This window comes from Rhinoraja longicauda, chromosome 28 (genome assembly GCF_053455715.1).
Source record: "Rhinoraja longicauda isolate Sanriku21f chromosome 28, sRhiLon1.1, whole genome shotgun sequence".
Lineage (NCBI taxonomy): Eukaryota > Metazoa > Chordata > Chondrichthyes > Rajiformes > Arhynchobatidae > Rhinoraja > Rhinoraja longicauda.
Genome location: NC_135980.1, coordinates 27,134,860 through 27,151,447, shown reverse-complemented (window position 1 = coordinate 27,151,447; position 16,588 = coordinate 27,134,860). Strand labels below are relative to the sequence as shown.

Genomic DNA, 16,588 nt, shown 5'->3' with positions numbered 1-16,588 from the left:
AACCCTGGCATATTCAGGGGAGGATCTGTGTCCTTTCTTTAGGACCTTGTGGTGAGAACGGTTCCAGATTTCTCCACTGCTGATCCAGGTTTCCATGCCAACAATGATAGAAATCTCAACGATAAACCATGGACAAGCTGTCCAATAAATCTCATGTTTATATTGAGGTGGTCATAGATTTGAAACGCATACCGGAGCAAAAAAGTAAAGCATATAACGCTGATTAAAATGTTATGGACAATTTAGGCCATACAGCAGATCTAAAAATCATATGACTCTCAAAATCCTCAACACAATAAAACAATTAATTTGTTAATGATTCAACAATTTCCACCTCCACTGTTTTATCTAAAAGCTGATTTCACAAATTGATAATACTGTATTAATTCAGTTTCTGTAATATCATAGATTAAACATTTCTATTCCATTTTTAATTTACTTTCATGCTAACTCTTGGCTAAGTTAAAAGTCATAAGATCATAAGACCATAAGTGATAGGAGTAGAATTAGGCCATTCGGCCCATCAAGTCTACTCCACCAATCATGGCTGATCTATCTCTCCCTCCAAACCCCATAACCCTTGACACCCGTACTAATCACGAATCTCTCCATCTCTGCCTTAAATACATCCACTGACTTTGCCTCCACAGCCTTCCGTGGCAAAGAATTCCACACATTCACCACCCTCTGACAAAAGAAATTCCTCCTCATTTCCTTCCTAAAAGAACATCCTTTAATTCTGAGGCTGTGACCTCTAGTCCTTACTCTCCCACTAGTGAAAACATCTTCTCCACGTCCACTCTATCCAAGCCTCGTGGAGTAAGCCTAGATGGGGTGGAAATCTTCCCAAAGGCACAACACAGTTGCACATAGATTTTCTTTTAGTCTATTGTAGCGTCACCTATACCTCTTCTCCTGGGATGCTGCCCGACCTGCTGAGTTACTCCAGCATTTTGTGTCCACCTTCAGATTCAGGGACAGATTCTTCCTAACAGTTATCAGGCAACTGAATCATCCTATCGCCAACTAAAGAATGGTCCTGACCCGCCATCTACCTCATTGGAGACTCTCGGATTTATCAGACTTTACCTTGCACTAAATGCTATTCCCTTTATCCTATATCTGTCCACCATGGACGGCTCGACTGTAATCATGGAAAGTATTTTCCCACTGGATTGCACGCAACAAAAAAGCTTTTCACTGTACCTCGGTACACGTGACAATAAACTAAACTAACACACTCTCTGTACCCCCACCACTGGATAACACTTCCTTCCTTTGGCCTTGAAACTCTTGGCTCTGCAATTTCTTCAATGTCTCCTTGGATACTACATTAAACTAAATAATCTCTAAGAGTAACTGTACTGTGTGCCAAGTCAGTGCCACCTTCTCACATTAATTCAAACCCTGATGATGGATATCAGTCAGTCTCACAACTCTTTTCTTTCCAACTGCTAGAATGCATCTCATATTTTAAACCGGACGAAGTGCTTAGAGATCTTGTGTTATTGGAGCAGAACTAGGCCATTCGGCCCATCGAGTCCACTCCTCCATTCAATCACGGCTGATCTATCTTTCCCTCTCAACCCCATTCTCCTGCCTTCTCCCCATAATCCTTGACACCCAGATCAATTTAACAAGACCTGTGCATTATTTGATCACAACCTCCTCCCACATACACGGGCCTCATTTGGTTGTGTGGCTCAGCTAGGGTTGCCAACTATCTCACTCCCAAGTACGGGACAAGGTGACGTCACCGCCCCGCGCCCCACGTAACCCCAGCCAGCGGCCATGTGCTCCCGCTCCACCAAGGGCGGCCGCCAGGGACGGGAGGCGGGTTGCTACGCAACCTCCGTTAGGCGGCACCGGGGCCTACACTGTCCAGTATAGGAAAAAAATTGCAGATGCTGGTTAAAATTGAAGGCAGACACACAATGCTGGAGTAACTCAGCGGGACAGGCAGCATCTCGGGAGAGAAGGAATGAGTGGCGTTTCGGGTCGAGACCCTCCTTCAGACTGATCCATGCAGCATCTCGGGGGAGAAGGAATGGGGGACCTTTCGGGCAGAGACCCTTGTTCAGACTCGACTCTCCAGGGTCTCGACCCTAAATGTCACCCATTCCTTCTCTCCCGAGATGCTGCATGACCTGCTGAATTACTCCAGCATTGTGTGTCTACCTATACTGTACGGGACTGCTACGGCCCCCGGGCTACAGGGTCCGGGCCTACAGCGCTGTCCGGGCCTAATACAGGACAAGGGCTGTCCCATACAGGACAAACCAATTTCGCCCAAAATTTTGCCCGGCTAATAGGGGACAGTTGGCAACCCTAGGCTCAGCGTTCCTCGATTGCTATTCTGCACGGGTCAGGCACAGGTAATTTGTCAGAACGGAACACATTATCAATGCTTACATAGACTGGTTGAAATTGCCCACGATCCCTGGCGTTTCCCCTGGCGTGGCGTGCTGGAAGCAAGGGTTATTAACGTTACAGATGATCCCCTGTATCCATGGCAGTGTTCCTGCTGAAGGGAGCGCTTTGTTTGGAAAATGGCCTATCAAGAGAAACAAGAATACTGTCAAAACACATAAAAACCATTTCTACCTTTTCTATTCAACCTGACGGAGATAAGGTTTTCTATTTCAAACATACATTGCAAGTTAACTTGGATGGGGGGGGGGGGGGGTGATAAAAAAAAAAAAGGTAAATGCAATTAATATAAAATGCTGGAGTAACTCAGCGGGACAGGCAGCATCTCAGGAGAGAAGGAACGGGTGACGTGTTGAGTCTAGCTCCGGACCCTTCCTCAGACTGGGTCTTTACCCTGTCTGAAGTAGGGTCTCGACCCGAAATGTTACCCATTCCTTCTCTCCAGAGATGCTGCCTGTCCCGCTGAGTTACTCCAGCATTTTTGTGTCTATCTTTGGTTTAAACCAGCATCCGCGGTTCCTTCCTACACATAAATGCAATTAACATCTAGCTTTAAACACAGTGTGAATACAACACTATGTTTTGCATGATTTGGCAGGTTTAACTGTTGACATGAAGAAACAGTTGACTATTAAGCGGCTCACAGGAATAAGCAGAGAAATCGAGCAGCTTTTTCTTGTATTTCCCCAAGTACACTGGTGCCTGGAAGTGGAAACCCATTCCATGCAAGGTAGAAACAAAATGTTGGAGTAACTCAGCGGGTCAGGCAGCATCTCTGGAGAGAAGGAATGGGTGAATCTTCGGGTCGAGACCCTTCTTCAGACTGACCATTTTGTGTCTACCTCCGATTATAACCAGCATCTGCAGTTTCATTTCCTACCCATCCCATGCATTTTCCTTGAAGGCAGAATCTCCATTCCATAAAAGAATGACAAGGCATACAGTGATCAGTCTGCCCACCACACATACGTCTGCCCTTAAGGGATCAATCCTGTTAGCTGAATTTCCCCTGATTTTTTCCCTTAGTACTGAAAATTATTTTTCTTTAAGACCATGTTACGAGGATGTTGCCAGGACTAGAGGGTCTGAGCTATAGGCAGAGCTTGAATAGGCCGGGACTCCAGCGCTTGGAGCACAGGAGGATGAGGGATGATCTTATAAAGGTGTATAAGATCACACGAGGAATAGATCGGGTAGATGCACCAGAGTCTAGCCCAGAGTAGGTTAATTGAGGACCAGAGGGCATAGGTTCAAGGTGAAGGGGAAAAGGTTTAATAGGAATCTGAGGGGTAACTTTTTCACACAAAGGGTGTTGGGTGTATGGAACAAGCTGCCAGAGGAGGTAGTTGAGGCAGGGGCTATCCCAACGTTTAAGGAGCAGTTAGACAGGTACATTGATAGGACATGTTTGGAGGGATATGGACCAAATGCAGGCAGGTGGGACTAGTGTAGCTAGGACATGTTGGCCGGTGTGTGCAAGTTGGGGTGAAGGGCCTGTTTCCACACTGTATCACTCTATGACCATCTTTTAAGATCAGATTTGTTCCATTTCAGCCATCCTTGCAGGCAATGAGGCCCAGATCATCACTGCCCTCTGTGTGAAGAAGATTCCTCTGCAACGTTTGCCACAGACACAAAACCTCTGCCCCCTTTTCCCCCCAGAATCCTGCACTGCTGGGAACAACTTCCCTCTATTTATGTTAATGAAACCAGTCAGGTGTTGTGCGCCTCCAAGGAATCTCTCCTCGCTCTGCTTCGCTCGAAGGAGAGCAAACACAACTTCTCCAGATCTGGAGCTGAACTGTTTAGACACACAGCGTGCGCACATGCCCTTCTGCCCACCGAGTCCACGCCGACCATCGATCGCCCGCCCACACTATTTCTAGGCTATCCCACTTTCGTATCCGCCCTCTACACACGAGGGGCAATTCAGAGAGGCCGATTAACTTACAATCCAGCACGTCTTTAGGATACGAGAGAAGACCGGAGCAGCCGGAAGAAACCCATGCGTTCGCAGGGAGGGCGTGCAAACTTCACACAGGCGGCACCCGTGGTCAGGATGGAATCTGGTCTCTGGCGCTGAACGGCAGCAGCTCCACCCACTGCACTGCTGTGCCGCCATTAGATGCAGATACTGTGCTCCACTCCAATCAAAGTTGCATGAAGAAAATGCTGCTTCCCTTACCAAATACTCTTATGATAACATTTATTTTTTAAAAGGCAATTTTTGGGCGGCACAGTGGCGCAGCGGTAGAGTTTCCGCCTTACGGCACCAGAGACCCGGGCACGATCCTGACCATGGGTGCTGTCTGTACGTTCTCCCTGTGACCACGTGGGTTTTCTCCGGGTGCTCCGGTTTCCTCCCACACTCCAAAGACGTGGTGGTTTGTAAGTTACTTGGATTCTGTAAAAAATTGTAAATCGTCCCTGGTGTGTAGGATAGTGCTGGTGTACGGGGATAGACACAAAGAGCTGGAGTAACTCAGCAGGACGGGCAGCATCTCTGGAGGGAAGGAATGGGTGACGTTTTGGGTCGAGACCCTTCTTCAGACTGGTGTGTGGGGATGATAATGGTTTGCCCAGACTCAGTGGATCAAAGGGTCTGTTTCTGCACTGTATCTCTAAACTCAAACACTAAAGCCAAATATACACTTTTAACCAAAACAAAATAAGAAGGAATCAGATTGTTGGCTCAGGCCGATTAAATGGCCGCATCGTGCCAAGATAAAGTAAAAACAGATTCCTTTTAAGTTTAGAATAGTGCCAAATGAATTACAAGTGAAGATGTTCAACTGGAATAAAGGTCAGCAGAGAGAAAAGCTTGGTTCACAAGGCAACCTTCACTTTTTGCTGGAAATGTACAACACAGAGTGATACTTGTCCTCAGTCCCTGGCTGACAGCCAAAGGCATCTGTGAGGCAGAGTGCTCTTGCTCGAAATCAACTTATCTCACGCCGTTAAGTCCCATTGCTATGGGCAACACTAGTCAGTGTGGCTGTCCACTGGCAGGCCACACCAACGTCACTGGCTTTGCAAAGCAAGTACCGATGCTGCAGCCCGAGGTACAGTGAATACAAGAAAATAACTGCAGATGCTGGTACAAATCGAAGGTATTTATTCACAAAATGCTGGAGTAACTCAGCGGGTCAGGCAGCACCTCAGGAGAGAAGGAATGGGTGACGTTTCGGGTCGGGACCCTTCTTCAGACTGATGTCAGGGGGGCGGGACAAAGGAAGGATATAGGTGGAGACGGGAAGATAGAGGGAGCTCTGGGATTGGGGGAGGGGAAGAGAGGGACAGAGGAACTATCTAAAGTGAAAAGCTTATGTTATGTGCTGGCCAGTCAGTGGAAAAAACAAGTGATTGCATTCGAGCCGTCCACAGTGTGCAGATAAGTGATAAAGGGAGTAACATGAATAATGTTTAGTGCAATATAAAGTCCAATCAAAGAGAGTCCAAGGGTCTCCAACGAAGTAAATCGTAGTTCAGGACTGTTCTCTGGTTGTGGTGGGATGATTCAGTTGCCTGATACATGCTGGGAAGAAACTGTCCCTGAATCTGGAAATGTGTGCTTTCATACTTCTGTACCTTTTGCCCACTATATATCCAGTGAACAGAGATACATTACATGCACTTTAACACTAGGTGCCATTACTGGGACTAGAGGGTCTGAGCTTATAGGGAGAGGTTGAGTAGGCTGGGACTCTATTCCTTGGAGGGCTGGAGGATGAGTGGTGACCTTTCAAGGTGTATAAAATCAGGAGAGGAATAGATCGGTTAGATGCACAGAGTCTCTTGCCCAGAGTAGGTGAATCGAGGACATAGGTTTAAGGTGAAAGGGAAAAGATTTAATAGGAATCTAAGGGGTAACATTTTCACGCAACGGGTGGTGGGTGCATGGAACGAGTTGCTGAAGGAGGTGGTTGAAGCAGGTACAATCGCAATGTTTAAGAAACATTTAGACAGGTACGTGGATAGGATAGGTTTGAAGGGATATGGGCCAAATGCCTAAAGGCAGGTGGGACATGTTGGTTGACGTGGGCAAGTTGGGCCGAGGGGCCTGTTTCCAAGCTCTTCCCCTACTCCACGGTTAACTGTCCCAATGAAAATAAAAATCACAAGCTTATTTATCAAGAATGGCGACTTGTACATTTCCCAGGGCACCCAGCATGTGTGGAGTGCGTATCCAAGTGAGAGTTAGCCTCTGCAGAACTGCACTCCGATAAGAGTCCGGGTCTACAAGCCAGGAGAGAAACCAAGTGAAGAAAGTGCGGTGGGGGGGGGGGGGGAAATCATTCTCACAAGCAGCTGTGTGGTACTCACATTCATGTTGCTCAAATGGTGGATGCGACTGACGGACTGAGACTAATATAAAGAAGAGAAAGAGAGGCCACAGAAGCTCAATAACCAGCTGAATCTGAAAAACAAGGAGCACAGGTTTGCACAGGTTTTAACACTGGTTGCATGCAGAACATTACATAGTCACAAAAAAAATCCTCTTCTATATGCCCGACACAGAGATAATCTGTTCAGTTTAATACCAGAGCAATGGCAGCAACATTATGGACAGCTAATGACACAATCTAATTTTAGAAAATAGTAATGAGGGGTGGCGCAGTGACATAGCAGTAGAGTTACTTCCTCACAGCGCCAGAGACCCAGCTCTGATCCAGACTATGGGCACTGTCTGTGTGGAGTTTGTACGTTCTCCCAGTGACCACGTGGGTTTTCTCCGGGTGCTCCGGTTTCCTCCCACACTCCAAAGACGTGCTGGTTTGTAGGTTAATTGGCTTTGGTGAAAATTGTAAATTGTCCACAGTTTAAGAATAAGGGGTCGGCCATTTAGTCAGTCAGAGAGTTGTAAATCTGTGGAATTTACTGCCTCAGAAGGTAGTGGAGGCCAAGTCTCTGAATGCATTCAAGAGAGAGCTAGATAGAGCTCTTAAGGATAGCAGAGTCAGGGGGTATGGGGAGAAGGCAGGAACGGGGTACTGATTGAGAATGATCAGCCATGATCACATTGAATGGCGGTGCTGGCTCGAAGGGCCGAATGGCCTACTCCTGCACCTGTTGTCTATTGTCTATTGTCCCTCGTGTGTAGGATAGTGTCAGGGGTGATGGCTGGTCGGCGCAGACTTGGTGGGCCGAAGAGCCGGTTTCCATGCTGTATCTCTAAAGTGCAAAATAGCTATCATTGAAAAGTAGGAAATCAACAGCCATTTAATCATGGCTGATCTATCTTTGCCTCTCAACCCCATTCTCCTGCCTTCTCCCCATAACCTCTAACACATGTGCTAATCAGGAATCTGTCTATCTCCACCTAAAAAATATTCACTGACTTGGCCTCCACAGCCTTCTGTGGCAAAGGGTTCCACAGATTCACCACCCTCTGACTAAATACATTTCTCCTCATCTCCTCCCTAAAAGAATGTCCTTTAATTCTGAGGCTATGACTTCTAGTCCTAGACTCTCCCACTAATGGAAACATCTTCTCCACATCCACACTATCCAAGCCTTTCACTATTCTGTTTGTGTCAATGAGGACCGGCTTCATTCTTCTAAACTCCAGCGAGTACAGGCCCAGTGCCGCCAAACGCTCATTGTAGGTTCCCTGGGATCATTCTTGTAAGTCTCCTCCAGAGTCAGCACATCCTTCCTCAGATTATGGTGCCCAAAACTGCTCACAATATTCCAAATGCGGCCTTATCAGCGCCTGAAAGAGCCTCAGTAATACATCCTCAGGAGGTGGGCAAAGGCCAAACCTTTGGGAAGCACATTCATTGAATGAACATTACTTGAAACCCTTTCTACTGCGATCACGTACTTCAAAATGGATATCTCAAAACAGGCCCAAAAAAGCAAGAACCAAATTAGCCGAGTAGATATGCAACTAACTTACAGTTTGTCGTTTTCGGTAGGTGAGATTCTTCCAGAGGAGAAGTCTGAGATGGACCCAGTAGCTCATGTTGGTCCTGAGTATTTTGCATTGGGGAACAGAGGTGACCTATGCTAGAACAGAGACAAAGATTGCTTACTTCAAGACACGACTTGCATCAAAACTGTACATCAGATTATACACCTGAAGAGGAGCTGACCGAGAGTACAGTGGCATTTAGTTTTCATTTAATTTACTCTTCTCCAAGGGCACTGATCCCTGCTGCAGTACAGTACCTTGTGTTCCAATTCTGCAGATCCTAAACAGTTCTGGTATTTGGTTCAATAGCCATTCATTTGTTTGATATACAGATCACCTTAGACTTCTGGAAACCCCTACAATGGTCACATACAACAATCAGCCAAAACATTGTGACCACCTGCCTAATATGCTGTTGGTCCTCCGTGTGCAGCCCCATACGCAGCAGGGTGCGATGCACTGTGTATTGTGACACATTCCTCCCGTGACCACCATTAACATTTTCTGTGACTTGTGCCACAGTCGACCTTCTGTCGGTTCGGACCAGATGGGATAGCCTTCGCTGCCCTCGCGCATCGATGAGCCTTGGGCGCCCAACACCCTGTCGCCGGTTTGTGGTTTGTCCCTCCTCGGACCACTGTCGGTAGGTACTCACCACTGCTGACCGGGAGCGCCCCACAAACCTTGCCGTTTTAGAGATGCTCTGACCCGGTCGTCTGGCCATAACAATTTGGCCCTTGTCAAAGTCGCTCAGGTCTTTACTCCTGCCCATTTCTCCTGCATCCAACACATCAACTTCACGAACTGACTGTTCACTTGCTGCCTAATATATCCCACCCCTTGACAGGTGCCATTGCAACAAGAAAATCAATGTTATTCACTTTGCCTGTCAGTGGTCATAATGTTTTGGCTGATCGGTATATCTCATCAGTTTAAGTTGAATGTGCAAGGCGATTAACTGTAGGCAGCAAAAAAGCCAAATCACTTCTGTCATCTTCCCCTCAGCTAACAATGAATCATTCTACATTTCCTTGACCATAGTCTGCTTTGGTCTGTTGTTTTCACACCTTACCCTTCCATAGCTCTAGTCTCCCCCCTCACCTGATTCTCATTCTGAAGGAGGGTCTTGACCCGAAAGGTCATCCATTCATCTCTCCAGAGATGCTGCCTGTCCCACTGAGTTGCTCCAGCATTTTGTGTCCATGTTGGCTTTGAACCAGCATCTGCAGCTCCTTCCTACACCTGTGAATTTCCTTTATGTACTGGTACAAAATAGGGACTGTAAAGCTGCCAGAGAGAGCCACGTGTAAGGAAGTGGTCTACAAGTTTGAATAACTAAAGACACTGTCATCTGCACTGTGACCGCATAGGTTTTCTCTGGGTGCCCTGGTTTCCTCGCCTATCCCAAAGACATACAGGATGGTAGGTTAATTGGCTTCTGTAAATTGTCCCTGGTCTGCAGGATAGAACTAGTGTACAGGTGATTGCTGGCCGGCGCGGACTCAGTGGGCCGAAGGGCCTGTTTCCGCGCTGTATCTCTAAACTAAACTAACCTCAAACTTCAGTCTTGTTTCTGAGAGCCCTGGAGATCTCTTGACAAAGACCTACATTGGACCTGAGAACACAGTGTCGGCAACTGTAGCTGTGGCCATGTTGTTCTACTTCTACAGAACAATCAATCGTAAGAGGGAATGGTAAAAATACACACAAAAGATTAGGTTGATTATACATGCTAAAACCCAGAGTTAGTGCAACTTGTCTGAATTTTTTTGCCCCATGAAATAGTTTTAAATCGCCAGTCACAATCGGTTTACTGAGCACTGCAGGCAAAAAAAAAAGAGAACAGGAGTCTATTCATTTTAAGACAACTTTTGTTTTCCTGAAATGGGAGAACACATCTTGCAGAACGGCTTGCAATGGCTTCTTCCTCGCTCCTGCTGACATTTGGAAACTGCCAAAATATTCTTTCACATCATGAAAGCACTTTCACATTAAGCAAGAGAAAAGTTATTTGACCAATTCTTTAGACTTTAGACTTCAGAGATGCAGCGTGGAAACAGGCCCACTGAATCCACAGCGATAACTGCAAACACTAGCACGATCCGGCACACCATGTTACAATTTTATCAAAGCCAATTAACCGACAAAATTACACGTTTGGAGTGCGAGAGGAAACCAGAGCACCCAGAGGAAACCACGTGGTCACAGGGTGAACGTACAAACTCCGTACAGACAGCACCCGTAGTCAGGATCAAAGCCGGGTCTCTGGCGTTGTGAGGCAGCAACTTTACCGTTGCACCACTGTGTAGGATATTCTCTAAGAGACAAATTTAGCTTACATTAAGGGTATGAGCGATCAATGGTGGCGCAGCGGTAGAATGCAGGCCGGAGACCCGGGTTCGATCTTGACTACGGGCGCTGTGTGTACGGAGTTTGTACGTTCTCCCCGTGACCTGCTTGGGTTTTCTCCGAGATCTTCGGTTTCCTCACACACTACAAAGACGTACGGGTTTGTGGGTTAATTGGCTGGGCAAATGTAAAAATTGTCCCCAGCGAGTATAAGATAGTGTTAGTGTGCGGGGATCGGCAGGTCGGCGCCGGTGGGCCGAAAGGGCCTGTTTCCGCGCTGTGTCTCTAAACTAAACATGACTCTGCCTGGCCATTCCCTCACTGAATGGAGACTTGGATAGAAACACAAGTTAATTTGTCCCCCCTTCCTTTCTTCTCTAGCTGAGATGTTCCGGCCAACTTTGGAAGGACCCGAGACTGTGGTGGAGATCGGGAGGTCAGAGTCTCGAGGGTATCTCTCTCAAACAAAATGGAGCCCAGCGGCAAGGGTGCCGGGTTTGTGATCACAGTCATGAACACTACTGAATACGGAATATTACACTAATGAATGCAAAGGCATTGGGATTGTCTGAAGAGTTTTTGCATTGTTCTTGTATTTTTATGGGGGTTTTTTTTCAAATTCTGAATAAAGTTTATTTTTGGAAAAATCTACACCCTTTGCTAACTCCCTTCCCACTGAGGTGACTTAGTTTAGCAAACACGTGAAAATAAACATTACCTCTGCAGTTTAATTAGGCCGAAGAATTAAGTGGGAGCTCAAATCTCTCCCTTTATATTTATTCATCGTCACAAGAAGTTGGATCATATGATAAGCAGAATTGATAGTGGGAGTAATATACTGAAGGAATTTAGATCAACTATATATAGAACACCAGTTATGTATAATATTAGATGGTCCAAAAACCCACGCTTTAGACTGTGGCGATATAGCGCGGAAACAGGCCCTTGGGCCCATCGAGTCCGCGCTGACCTGCGATCCCGGTGCCAGGGACAATTTACAATTTTTACCCAAACCAAATTAACCTACAAACCTGCACGTCTTTAGAATGTGGAAGAAACAGGAGCACCCGGAGAAAACCCACGCGGTCACAGGGAGAACGTACAAACTCCGTACAGACAGCACCTGTGGTCAGGCTCAAACCTGGGTATCTGGTGCTGTACGGCAGCAACTCTACCGCCGCGCCACCGTGCGTGCCAGCCGCAAGTAACATTTTTAAGGAGAATAACCAGACATCCACCAAGCTTAAAAAAAAAAATGTAAACACACCATGACAACAGATTGTACTGATGTGGTTTATAACGTTACCCTTTAAACCCGAGTGTCTTCACAAGGCCCAACACCTTTTTGAAGGTAACTTGATAGTAAGCTGGAATTGCCACCAAAGATACTAGAGGAGCAAGATGAACCGCTCCGTTGAAATCGCCTATACTGAAGTGTAGCACGCAAAGGCGTGGAACGGCCGCCATTTTAGTAAGCAAAACCCGCCGTTCGCTATGCCTCTCGCAGTGTAATCAGTGTTTTGGGGGAACAGTATGTGTGACGATACCATTAAAATGTAGAATATATCTCATCTATCAATTCACAGATTTTTGTTATTTTTCTTTTAAAATGTTTCTGCAAGTTTCTGCCGACTAAAATGGCGCCGTGACATACTACGGCCTTTAGGGTCGAGTGGTCTATCTTGCTCCTCTAGTATCTTTGATTGCAACACCCTGCCAATATTGTCCACATCCTGAGGAAAGGAAACCATTGGGAAGTGCTGGGTCACCGTGCGATAAGGAAGGATAGAGCAAAAAATGATCCCAGTCAAGTGAAAGAGAAAAGACCGGAGCAGCCCAAGTCTCCAGTGTGTAAAGAAATTGGCGACGGTTAAATGAACCTTCGAAAGGAAACAAAGGGGATCGCTGGTCGGCGTGGATCGAAGGGCCTGTTTCTGCACTGCATCTCCAAAAAAACTTTTAAAAACTCAGTGAATGATTTTACAGCTGAGCTGGGAGGGTGTTAGGGTGTTAGGAGACATCACAACTGAGCTCCAAGTTGTGCGATCGCGAACATGATCAGAAATCTCTATTCCCCCCCTCACTCAGTGTACAGACTGCTTAATGTAACATTAAATCTTCAAGTTCTTAAGCTGCACCATCAGCAAAGGAGGAAAAACCATCTCTTTAAGTGGCATTTTCAAAGTGACTCCAGTAAAATGCTTTTCTAAATACAAGGATGTGCGAGATCTCAAGTGGATAGTGGAGAAAGCCAGTTAGGAATCACACCGCAGAAAGATTATTCAGGGGAAAAAAAATTGGGAAGGTATATAGGAGATATTTATAGGGGTGTGTTTAGAGATACAGCGTGGAAACAGGCCCTTCGGCCCAACGAGTCCGCACCGACCAGCGATCCCCGCACACCAACACTATCCTACACACACCAGGGACAAATTACACATACCCCAAGCCAATCAACCTACAAACCTGTACGTCTTTGGCGTGTGGGAGGAAACCGAAGATCTCAGGGAGAACCCACGCAGGTCACGGGAGAACGTACAAACTCCGCACAGACAGCGCCCGTAGTCGGGATCGAACCTGGGTCTACGGCGCTGCAAGCACTGCAACGCGGCATCACTACCGCTGCGCCACCGTGCCGCTCTGGTGCATGGTGGTAGAGTTGCTGTCTCTCAGCGCCAGAGACGCGAGTTCATTCCTGACTCTGGGTACTGTCTGCACGGAATTTGCATTTTCTCCCCGTGACTGCGTGGGTTTTCTCCGGGAGCTCCGGTTTCCACCCACACTCCGATGACGTGCAGGTTTATAGGTTATTTGGCTTCTGTTAAATTGTCCCTGGCACGGAGGGTAGAATATAGTGTGTGGGTGATCGCTGGTCAGCATGGGACTCGGTGGGCCGAAGGGCCTGTTTCCACGCCGTATCACGAAAATAAATTAAATTCTAAAGATGAAGAGCCTCACCTCAAGATCGAAATGAAACAATTGACCAAAATAAGAACACCAACTGGATACTTGGCAACTGCAACTGGAACAGCACCAATGAGCATATTTTATACAAGCATAATGGGCACTTTCCGTTCAGTTTATTACCACATCCAATGCTGGCCTGCACATCTTATAAAGTCATCAAAATTATATTACTGGAAGACATCACTCAGCTGTCAAACTACCAGTGCAAAATACCTGACTGTCATCCAATTACAATCATACTTTGCAAAGATGTGCCCAATTCCCTGGTAAATTAGGGAGCACTGGCAAAAACATTCTTCACCAATACAAAATCCTTGTTCACTTCCAGAAAGTTAGTTCAGAGATACAGCACGGAAACAGGCCCTTTAGGCCCACCGGGTCCGCGCCGACCAGCGATCCCCGCATGTTAACACTGCCCGACACCCACGAGGGACAATTTTTTACATTTACAAAGCCAATTAACCTACATACCTGGACGTCTTTGGAGTGTGGGAGGAAACCGATGATCTCGGAGAAAACCCACACAGGTCACGGGGAGAACGTTCAAACTCCGCACAGACGGCACCTGTAGTCGGGATTGAACCCGGGTCTCCGGCGCTGCATTCGCTGTAAGGCAGCAACTCTACCGCTGCGCCACCGTGCCGCCCTAAAGAACTGTGGTATTGAGAGAGGGGACACTTAGAAAGAGAAAAGAGAAGACAAGGTCCTGCCATTGAGCCCAAGTAGTGGGGGAGACAATGGCTTCAAATCAGGAGACAGGGGAAGCTAATGCTCGCGGGGTTCAGCTCACCTGCCGCGGACTGCTAACCAGGAGCCCGCCCGTAGTGGACGGAGTCAGGCGGAGGGCGAGGTAAGCAGCCTGGAGGGAGAGCGGCTCCTCGACGCTAGAGAAGGCCGCTGGAGGCCCTGCAACAGCCTGGGGCTCGGCTGGGCCGGACGCCGCTCCAGGAGGCCGAGCGCGTGGACTGGCCACGGCCTACGGCGGCGGGAGACACCACGGCTACGCTTGGCCAGGCCGACCCTGCAACGCTGCCAAGACACGGGCCTTCATGGTCAGGTCAGAATCCCTGCACTTACAACAACTGGGACTTGAAAATGGCACCAAAACTGGCAACTCTGTAGACTGTCTCAGTGTCCGACCGACCGCTGTACATTTGTAGTGCATCTGAGATGCTTATCCAAGATCTAAGTGCTTCTGTATAGTGATACTTGTACTGAACTGTACAAGTGATACTTATACTGAACTGTACACAAAGATGATTTCCACCCCGACAAATAAAGTGCCGTAGAAACATTATAAAGATGCAAGATATTTATGGTAGTTAGAAGGCGCAGGCCACACAGCCCCCATCTACCTCACTGGAGACCTTTGAACTATATTTAATCAGACTGCATGGGACTTCATTGTGCTCTAAATGCAGTACACTATACCCATTGAAATCATGTATGTTCTTTTCTTTGACTGGATAGCACGCAAACACAGCACACTTGACAACAATAAGCGGAACTAAATAATAAATATTCGGCAACAGAACCATTTCTAGCCTCCATTAAAGCGTGGAGCTTTAATCCAACACATTTACAGGTGCGAAGGTATTTATTCACAGAATGCTGGAGTAACTCAGCGGGTCAGGCGGCACCTCAGGAGAGAAGGAACGGGCGACATTTCGGGTCGAGAACTGCAGAAGGGTCTGAAGAAGGGTCTCGACCCGAAACGTCGCCCATTCCTTCTCTCCTGAGGTGCTGCCTGACCTGCTGAGTTACTCCAGCATTTTGTGAATAAATACCTTCGATTTGTTCCAGCATCTGCAGTTATTTTCTTACATTTACAGATGCCCTTCCCCCTAAATCCAACACATTTACAGTTGCCCTCGCCTAAATCCAACATATTTACAAGTGCCCTCCCCTAAATCCAACAAATTTACAGGTGCCCTCCCCTAAATCCGACACATTTACAGTTGCCCTCCCCCTAAATCCAACACATTTACGTGTCCTCCTCCAATTCCAACACATTTACAGGTGCCCTCCCCTAAATGCGTGTTGCCTGAGCCGCTGAGTTACTCCAACATTTTGGGTAGACCTCCATGGGTTCATACCTTCATGGCCTATTCCTTTTATCCAGAGATGCTGTCTGACCCACTGAGTTACTCCAGCTTTTTGTGTCCATCTTTAAACCAACATCTGCAGTTCCTTCCCACACAGCTACCTTCATGGGATTCCAGCTCAGCAAGGGTACAATGCAAAGACTAGTCCAGGGGAATATCAATGGCTATTTTTAAGACTGAGATTGGTAGATTCTTGGTGTCAGGGGTTGTGGGGAGAAGGCAGGAGAATGGGGTTAGGGGGAAGAAACAGATCATCCATGGTTGAATGGTGGAGTAGACTTGAAGGGCCGAATGGCCTAATTCTGCTCCGATCACCTATGGTCTTGAGACCTAATGACTAACAATGGCCGCGCCCAAGACTCAGTGATCCAAGTTGCCCTTTCATGTTTCAAATATAACATTGCAGGAGGAAATGAGACCATCTGACAATGAAAGCAGAAATCACACTGTAAATGCCAGGGCTATTTCGTAGAGGTGCAAGATGACCTAGATGTGCTTATTGCTTTTCAATCGGTCTAACTTTCAAACTCGCAGTATTGAAATAAACAGTGTGTGTGTGTGTGTGTGTGTGTGTGTGTGTGTGTGTGTGTGTGTGTGTGTGTGTGTGTGTGTGTGTGTGTGTGTGTGTGTGTGTATGTACGTGTGTGTACGTGTGTGTACGTGTGTGTACGTGTGTGTGTACACGCACGCGCGCACATTTATCCCTTATAAAAATGTGCACATATCTATTACAAATGGCAGCAAGTTTCCCCAAACATTTGGACACTGCACACTATTTACATATCCTCTTGGCTTAGGCTGAATTCACTAATCACAGCTGGCT

At 47.0% G+C, this 16,588-nt stretch overlaps 1 protein-coding gene across 5 annotated transcripts in view; it reads right to left on the bottom strand.

The window, feature by feature from the left end:
- LOC144607304 (phospholipid-transporting ATPase ABCA1-like) overlaps nucleotides 1-16,588 on the bottom strand; it is a 150,753-nt gene that overhangs the window by 115,001 nt on the left and 19,164 nt on the right. For 3 of the 5 annotated variants that reach the window (XM_078424046.1, XM_078424050.1, XM_078424048.1), the window contains exons 2-4: nucleotides 8,330-8,439; nucleotides 6,754-6,847; nucleotides 2,413-2,554 (exon numbers count right to left, since the gene is read on the bottom strand). In XM_078424046.1, the coding sequence (XP_078280172.1) occupies nucleotides 2,413-2,554; nucleotides 6,754-6,847; nucleotides 8,330-8,395 (302 nt within the window). In that variant the 5' untranslated portion in view covers nucleotides 8,396-8,439. Of the gene's footprint in view, nucleotides 1-2,412; nucleotides 2,555-6,753; nucleotides 6,848-8,329; nucleotides 8,440-14,131; nucleotides 14,238-16,588 lie in introns of those variants that run through there. The other 2 variants (XM_078424047.1, XM_078424049.1) reach the window with 2 other exon arrangements.